This window comes from Chaetura pelagica, unplaced genomic scaffold (assembly GCF_000747805.2).
Source record: "Chaetura pelagica isolate M959 unplaced genomic scaffold, ChaPel_1.0 scaffold166, whole genome shotgun sequence".
NCBI classification, from domain to species: Eukaryota; Metazoa; Chordata; class Aves; order Apodiformes; family Apodidae; genus Chaetura; species Chaetura pelagica.
Window position 1 is genome coordinate 3,877,710 of NW_009953758.1, and position 8,735 is coordinate 3,886,444.

The 8,735-nt window shown below is 46.1% G+C and overlaps 1 protein-coding gene across 1 annotated transcript in view; it reads right to left on the reverse strand.

Annotated features, from left to right (window-relative positions):
- Positions 1-8,735, reverse strand: part of LOC104391500 (zona pellucida sperm-binding protein 4-like) — a 14,642-nt gene that overhangs the window by 5,142 nt on the left and 765 nt on the right. Inside the window, exons 2-11 of the mRNA XM_010000814.1 lie at positions 8,614-8,735; positions 8,433-8,535; positions 7,760-7,915; positions 7,194-7,381; positions 6,913-7,010; positions 6,444-6,574; positions 6,118-6,307; positions 5,896-6,043; positions 5,521-5,599; positions 5,085-5,201 (exon numbers count right to left, since the gene is read on the reverse strand). Of these exons, the coding sequence (XP_009999116.1) occupies positions 5,085-5,201; positions 5,521-5,599; positions 5,896-6,043; positions 6,118-6,307; positions 6,444-6,574; positions 6,913-7,010; positions 7,194-7,381; positions 7,760-7,915; positions 8,433-8,535; positions 8,614-8,735 (1,332 nt within the window). The remainder of the gene's footprint in view (positions 1-5,084; positions 5,202-5,520; positions 5,600-5,895; positions 6,044-6,117; positions 6,308-6,443; positions 6,575-6,912; positions 7,011-7,193; positions 7,382-7,759; positions 7,916-8,432; positions 8,536-8,613) is intronic.

Consider the following 8,735-nt stretch of genomic DNA (forward strand, 5'->3'; position numbering starts at 1 on the left):
GATGCATACTCAGCTATGTACAGCTTTGCTCCCAAATATGAGGTATACTTACAGAAGTTCAGCCATAGCTTAAAATTACTGTTGTAGCCTCTTGGCAGTATAAGCAAGAGAGACTTTTAAGTAAGATTTGGAAATTCTTCCTTCTGTGAGTTAGGAACAGAATTGCCTGAAACATTAAAGCTTTTAAATTATCACTGCTTTCTGGGGACCTTCACCAACTGCAACTCAAGCTTTATGGGACACAACAGCGTTTAGAAGAGTGCTAGGGACTCCTTGCCTGGTGCAAAAGTGGCTGTTGAAAGGACAGCCTCCTGCCTCTGGGGGTGGTTGGGCTGCCATGGTCCTGAGCACAACTCCTCCCTTTAGAGCAGCATCTGGACAGCTGTGCCATTTTACTGGAATCCAACAGGAAAACAGTCTGTAAAGCCAAGACTCCCTCCGAGGCCATTCCCAAATCCACCATTAGCTTCTAATCCTGTGGGCCTGCTGCTTCTGCAGAGGCAGCTCAACTCTAGTGCTGCCCAACACAGAAGCTGCCATCGTGTGAGGTCATTGCAGAGACTGGAGCCAGGAGCACTGCAGGAATCAGCCTTCTGAGGCTGGAGGGCACATCCCAAGGAAACACCTCAGCTTCGCCAGGAAGCACAGCTCTTGTGCTGCCTTTTGGAGGTGGAACTGCGCTCAAGTTCTTACTGTTAAGCATCAAGTTAAATCTTCTGGCTGTGCAGGTGGTGGCCTGAAGCTGTAGGTGGGGTAGTGGTACTGCTGTATGGCTCAGCTTATGCTCTCTCTGCTGGGAAAAGGCAAGAGGGAGAGCAGAGCTGCAAGGGAGAGTTATTAAAATACATCTTTTATAGGTGCTGCTTTTTTTGGCCATTTTAACAACTGTGTAATTCTATGGCCACTTATAGTGGCTGCCTTATTGCCACACAGCCACCGATTCCGGGCTTTGGGGACAGGCAGCACATGCTTCTGGAGGTCCCCTGGTTACACTGGTCTCTACACACCAGCTCTTACTGGTACTAGCACAATAATTAATACACATAAAGATTTAAATAAACCCACTCTGTCTTTTGTTAAGAGATTATTCTACCCCCTAAATTACAACATAATTGCAAGTCAAGCAATTGTGGTTTAAAAGTCCCTCCCCAACCCAAACTTGCCTGAGAACCAAGGTTTGAGAAGCTGGCAGGAATGGATTGACTTCAGCAGGCTCAGCCTTTCAGTAACAGATACTTCTGCCTTGCTCAGCCGGATCAGCTGTAACTGTTAGAATTCTCAAAAACAGAACAGGATCTCTTCCAAGATGTAAAGCACCCCAGCCACACTCTCCCAGGGCAGCTGTAATTTTCAGGGATGAGTGAAGGCAGCAGCCCAGATCTGGTTCTGCAAGGACTCAGAAGGGTTGTTAGCATTTAAAAAAAACTGAAACCAAAACCAAATCCAAAACAAAACTCCCAACTGAAAAAAAAGTTCTGTTCTGATTTGGTTATTCACCCTATACCTTGCTAGCTTCATCCATGGCTAGAAAGATCTATAACTTGATTATTCTGTGAATAGTCTATATATCCCCAGAAATACAGGGGGCTAAAAACCTGCATTAACTTACACCCTCCATGATCCTTCCAGCTTTACAGAAACTGTAAGGAATGTGAATCAGTGCTAGCTGAATTTAAAGTGTTTTAAAATGTAGCATCATGAACTAGTATTTCCTACCACTTCCATTGATATTATAGGTTTGTGGTTTTGGGTTTGTTTGGGGGTTTTTTTGTTATTTTTTTACTAAAATGAACTAGCACTCTTTTTTATTACAGCATTATATGAAATATATTCATGTACTTTCAGAAATAAATGTATTTATAACATGTAACATACTGTATAGTTCTACACTCCAGGATACACTGTAATACAAGCATAAGAAATTTAATAAAAGCATCACTATTATGATATTTGGTTTCAGATATTTTATTAATGAACACCTGGGTTGTAGTAGTAATAACAACTGCCACACATTTAAGATCTCAAGTAGCATAGCTAGTCAAGAAAATAAGTGTTACCTCCAAGGTTTTGATGAACTTCTTCAGCTCTGGCAAAAAAGGAAGTTGGTGCTTTTGGGGTTTTTTTTTCTGAGGGTGAAAGCACTGGAGACAGAGTGCCAATGCTCAGCATTAGGGTTTCTTCTCCAAAAAAAATCTGGGTTAAGCAGCAGCATCACACAACAGCCTCAGCTGACAGGTACTGGCTGCTCTTAGGGCTGCTTTTATTCAACTTCTCCTTCATTCCCAGCCCACAGCATGCACATGGGGACAGAGCAGCTTTCCTTCACCTGCAGGAGTCTAAGTCAATATCTACAACAACCCACAACACCCCAAAGTTCAGTGGTATAACCAGGCAGTATGGAGCAGAGTTAGAGGGTGCTGACACAAGTCACATGCCATTACTCAAAAGAACAGAAAAATCAGTGAGACCCAAATAAAACCAGAAATCCACCTGTGATGGTATAATAAAGAGTACACTTTTGCAGGAGAGAATACTGCAGAACAAGGTAGCAACAAAAGCTACTAACACCCCAGTGGAGAAGGAGGAACAGACCAGTAAGAGAGGGACAACACACCAGAGGAGGAAACGTCTGTGTTGCCTGGTTTTCACCCTATGTGGCTGCTTCACATAGAGCAACTCAGACCTGACTGCTGGCCCTGCCCATCCCCTCTTCCTAGGAGACACAAAGCAAGGCTTAGGTACAGAAGAGCTCTCATTAAGTGGATAAGGGAATTAACTTCTCTGCTCACGCATCTCCATGTATTACGGCATGTGCTCTGCACTAAGCAAGCAGGTCCATCACAGCAAGATCCTGCTCTACACCAGAAGGGACGGTGCCTGCAGGGGGCTCCACCTGATCTCCAGAGACTACATGGCTGAAGCCCCTGCCACTTTGGGGCAATTCAGTAACCCCACGGAGGGCAGCAGGGAGCAGTGAGGCAGGGACACTCGTCCTCTTGCCGCTTCAGCCTCCACACAGGCACCTAAGCTCTCTAAGGAAATAGTTTCGTCTACCTCCCTGAGGCATGGGAGGACTCCAGCAGCAACCAGGAAGGTGTTAAGTTCTTGGCTAGCAAACACTGTCAAAAGCAGTGCCAGAGCACTCTGCTTGCTATACTGAAAAGGTGTGGTCTATACTACTCCTCTAATTGCCCAGTTAATTAACATTACAGACAGCTGATAAAGACTTCAGTAAGGCATAGAGTTCACCCTCTGCTTTCCCAGTACTCCACCTGCAGCAAAGCCATTTAGTTGTCAAAGGCATTCCTTAAAGGAGGCAGCTGTTGGACCCATCCCAAGCTAATGAGCTTTCTAACCTGTGATCTCCTTCACCCTCCCACTTGGAGGAGTCTTATCTTCTCCTGATGGTATTTTAAAAATAGGCAAGGCTAAGAGCACTGGTTACCCTGGAAGTAGCAGGGAAGAGCAGTTCTGCTAGAAAATAAAAATATGATTCCTGACATTTATTGTTGAAAAAAAAGGAATTAAAAAGCAGTTCCCACCACCTGTTAACACTTGCCAATCACACACAGTATTGGCAGAAGCCAATTAAATAGAATAATAACTGCTACCTCAAGCAAGATACTGCTCAGTTATTTGCTTCTGCATATATGAAAGCTGCTCTTCCCACTTAAAAGCCCCTAGCCAGCATGATTAAGACTACTCCCATCTTTTAATGAGGAGAATTTCTAATCAAGCCTGTGGAGAGGAAAAAAATTCTTCCTTCCCTTCAAGCCTCGTTGCTCAGAGACTACCCCATCAGCTATAGGGGGATCTTAGTGCTAATGCAAGCACCAGAGCAGGAAGGGGAGGGTGAAGGATGCCCTTTCCCTTCACCCTCAGGAAAAGTTTGCTGGACTGTTTTTGCCCAGGATCTCAGGAAACTGAAAGTGCTCCTGCTCAGCTGCAGTGACCAACTTCACACTAAACTCCTGATGCTCAAAACAGCAAGTTATATTTCTCATTTCAGAAAAGCACATCTGTAGCATGGTTATGCCAACAGTGGTCTTCAATTAGCTTTAGTCTGTGAGCTCTGGAGACTGTCTGCTCTCACATGAAGGTTTAAGATTAATCTTTACATCAACATTGAATTTCTTTCTGAAGTTAAAACCACTTAGGCCCTTTGATTTTTTTTCAGCTAGAATGAAGTTCTCATCCTCCATAAAAAAAAATCCACCTGCTTTTTAGTTTCCAGAGCATGAGAAGTAGGTTTGCCTCCAGCACCATTATGAAAGCCCATTTATGTAGTGCTTTGCTATCCTTGCCTCCAAATCCTGCCACATGAGCACAGCTCTGACTTACCTGGTGAGCTCAGGGTCAAGTGGGCAATTCCCAGCTTCTCTCCACAGCCAGGTATCAGCTCAGCATCCCCAAAGGAGAAGCAGCTGCAGTATTTACTTTTAATTAGTTTTGCTGCACTTCTACTCAGTGTTTGAGATAAGCCAAGTACTTTTGAAAGACACCTTTGCCACTAACAGAAATGCAGGCATCACCCAGCATCACTCTTGTCTGAGTCCACAGCTTTCCAGAGGCATGACAAGGACTCCCTCTTGACTGCAGCAGATAGTTAACACTAAATCCAGAACATAATTACCAGAAAGTAAGATGGATTCAGAGAAACAACATTTGGAAAGCTCTCTCACAGCTATCAGGATAATTTTTGCTTTGCAAAAAAAGGCTTACAGCCACAGACCCCAGGACACACTCCTGTTCAGCCCTATGTGCTCTAAGCCAGGAAGGAGATCCACAGTTCAAGTGGGTTTTAGAGCCACTTTATTGCAACATATTGATGTCATGCATTACAGACACTTTCCTTCTCCACAGCACAGCAGCCACAAGCACCATTCCCAGAGCTGTTCCAGTTCCTACAGCAAACACCAGAGCCCAGGGGGCTACAGCAGGCACAGCTGCTCCTGTGTGGGGAGAGGCCCAGTTAACACTCCTCCACTGAGGTACTGGGTTGCCTTAAGGGCTCAGTCTTTCTGCAATAAAGACTTGGACCAGCCCTCTTCCTCAGCTTAGCTACATGGGGCTTACATGCTTACCAAGGCCATCCTTGGTTGTGTCCCATCTTAGCTCATCCTGGAGAAAAATTACAGGACCTTTACTGGAGACATGGGAGGCACTGTCCTCAAGAGGATGTTCAGCATTCCTTTTACCCCCTACAGAGCAATATGAAGGTTTTAGGTGAGAAGACCTGGCCCTGGAGGCCAGCAAGCTTTGTCCAGTTCAGCTTCAACATCTGAGAAGTTTTGAAGACCAAACCTTTTATGTGAGTCACAGAATCAAAAACCTATGAAAACCTCTACCTTTTTGCATAAGAGCAAAGGCCCTTCCTCAGTGGAAAGCAGCTGGAAATGCCTTGTCAAGCTGTGGCTCAAGGGGCCTAGTTCATAATCTACATGTCCCCCTACCCCCAACTGGGAGGCTAGACCCTTGTTGGCCATTTGGATGGGGCAGCAGGAAGGCAAGGACACTTACTGGCTCTAGCAGGGCAAGTGGTGGTGCAGGACTCCTGTACAGACCGGTGACACACTGAGGCACTGCAGTGCAGGTATACCTGGAAAGAATGGGAGACAGCCTGGAACCACTCAGGCAGTATCTGTAGACAAGTGACATCCCAGTGTGGCACATTCACCGCACCAGGCCCTAAGCACTCACACAGGCATCTTACCACATCCATCTCAGGGAATAAAGATTTTCTTGCATCAATCTCTCTCCTTCTATTACAGGAGGAGGTTTTCCCAGCCTTTGGGTCTCCCCACTAAGAAGGCCAAGAGTCTCATAGTTATGAAGCAGTTCTTACTGCTTACATATGCTACTTGTCCTCCATAGAAAGACAGGACAGGATCTTACCAGCCCAGAGAGCATCTCTTGGGAATTAAAGTCCACAAATGTGAATGTGTAGAAGGTGAAACGCTGGTGATGAGAGGGGAACAGTAGTCCTGAAGCAAGACTCAGAGGCACAAGCTGTGTCCGATAGTTGTCCCCTGCATAAGGGCACCTGAGGAGGAGGGGACAGCAGTAAAAAAAAAGTACAAGTCACTCCCCGACCAAAGCTATTTGCAAGTCACTTACCCATCCACCAAAACAGGCCACTGCAGCTGTTGCTGAGGATTGCTACTTGATGTAGCCCAACAGTGGTGCAGAACCAAAACCAGGTCAGGATCTGTTCTCTGAAGAATCTTGACTTCTGCATAAACAGGGTCTCTCAGAGTCTTCACAACAGGGTAGTCACTGTCATTATAGTAGGAAGTATAGCTTCCATCTGGAACAGAAGAAACCCAAGAGCCATTTTAGAGCAGGAACAAACAGGTAGAGGCAACCCAAAAACATCCTCTATAACCATGTCAGTAAGTTCCCACTATGGCTGGGCTTCAGCAAGTCCTATAAACCTCTCATACCTGAGGCAACACGCAGCTCCAAGGACAGAGGACCTGGCTGAGACACACCAGGGAATGGTGGCAATGTGAAGACCTGAACACTGAAGGGAATTAAGCTCTCAGCAATGAAGTAACTACAGTGGACATGTAACCTGGTGGGACAGGAAAAAGCCACATCAAGTAGATAAGAAAGGTCACCCTGATATCTATTTTCTCCAAGATGGCAATGTAATATTTGCTTTAATTATCCATATCCCCAGTCTTTCCTTCAATACTTCCTTTTAACAAATACTTGAAATTGTCTTCAGAGTTCATAGTAGAGGCTACAGCATCACTCATCACCACCAACTTTATTCCCATTAATCAGAGACATACCAGTCCTTAGGCCATTCCAACACCCCATTGTAAATTTAGAGCTTGTGACAAGCAGGAATTTCTCTAATGGCATCAAACACAGTGGGACCCAGCAATACCAGCCCCAGGACATTACCTAAAAGTGCTATCCCTAGTAACAGAGCCAAGGTTCCCAGTCTTCACATCTCGGGATGCCACCAACTCATTCTTATATATGGTCTGGTCTCCAGTCACCTGGAATGACAGACCAGGCACTGTCACTGCAGTAAGCTTAAGCTGGATTATTGCCAGGCTGGAGAGCAGTATTTGGCATCTGGAAGACTGTAGGGTGCCCATTCAGTAGCCAAAGCCATGTCAGGTTATTCCAGGTGTACAAGCTCCTGCTACTCCCAGCCTGGTGATGCCTGCAGCTCTTACCTGAAAAGTGGTGCCACAGGCAGAGAGTGGGAACTGGTACACAACAAAGGCACTGTTTTTCATGACAGGGACACAGCCAGTACTCTGTCCACTGGCCAGTTGCACAGAGTCCAGGATAATGGGTGGCAGGGTCACATCACGAGAGACAGCAATGGAAAACTGGCCATCTGGTGTGCAGTGAGCTGTCACTGCAGGAAGAGATGTAATCAGTCTTGAAGTCAGCAAGAAAAGGGATGGAAAAGAAGCTGAAACATCACAGCAAAGACAACACCAGCAAGTCTCACAAGTTGTCCTGCCTGTAAAACTCCCAGAACAAGTGCTAAGCACAGTAAGACAAGTGCAACCAGCTCTAACAGCAATACTGATTCTGGCTATAAACCAAAGTCTGTTGCAAAACACAGGAAAGGGCTGGACACCTCCATGAGGCAAAATACTCTTGACAGCCAAAAACATAGCCCTCAGCCACCTGCAGGACTGGTACACACCAATGTTGCTCTGCCAGGGAAGCGAGGAATCCCAGTTTGCAGCTCCTCTAGGGAGAGGGGACAACAGTTGCTCTCACTTACCTGTGTTACCAAAATAACAAGGCTTTACCCTGTCCCTAGGGTCATAGCAGCAGCCTTGCACTTCACAGTCTCCCTGGCTGACAGGCAAGGAGGCACACGGCAGCCGGTCTTGGCTGAGGACAGCAGAACAGACACTACTGCTTGGAGCATCAAGGGCTGGAAGGAACAGCAGGAGTTTGCAACAGAAAAACAAGAGCAGGAGAACAAAGACACAGAGAACACTGGTGGCAAATGTCCTGGTGACTCAGCACACAAATCAAGACTCAGGTGAAGGTCAAACACATAGCCTGGAGCTGGAAGCCTGCTCAGATGTGACCTGCATTTACCTGGAACAGAGGTCTGGACACCATGGGATCTATCAAGATGAAATGTTCTAGGTCAAATCCAGTAATTAGAAAAATCATTGTACCTGGCTCAATCTCTGAACATGCAGGGTCTCATGCAGTCAGAATATGCTAGCAAACATGAGGAACCTGCTCACCCTGCAAATGAGACACAAGTCACCAGCAAGTTGCTGGCTCCTGTGTCCAAACCCTTCTCTGGGAAGTCTTCTGTACAGCAGGAAGTCTGCTTTCCTAGCCCCCAGACTGACTAGGAGCAGCCATCTGAAAGGAGAGGCATTTGCCACCACAAGGTAAACAAGCTGGGTTTCCCAGAGAGCTGTTTGTCTTACCAGGAAGGTCCACAGGGCACCTGAGCAGCTTCTTTTCATGAAGAACCTTTTGTCCAGCAGCATTTGTTCCTTCAAGCCCAATCAGCATGAGGTAATTGCCATCCTAGGGGAGAGCCATAACAGTCAGAGCAGCTAGAGCAGCAGTAGCCACAGTTCCAGAACAACACCTACAGTCACTCACCCATTCAAAGACATAACAGCCAGTATAGGACACCAATACTTTACTGGAGCCATCTGGAGTCCCAGATACCAAGAGTCCACAGTCAGAGTAATTCTGCAGAGTGTGTGCTCTCCCCTCAATAT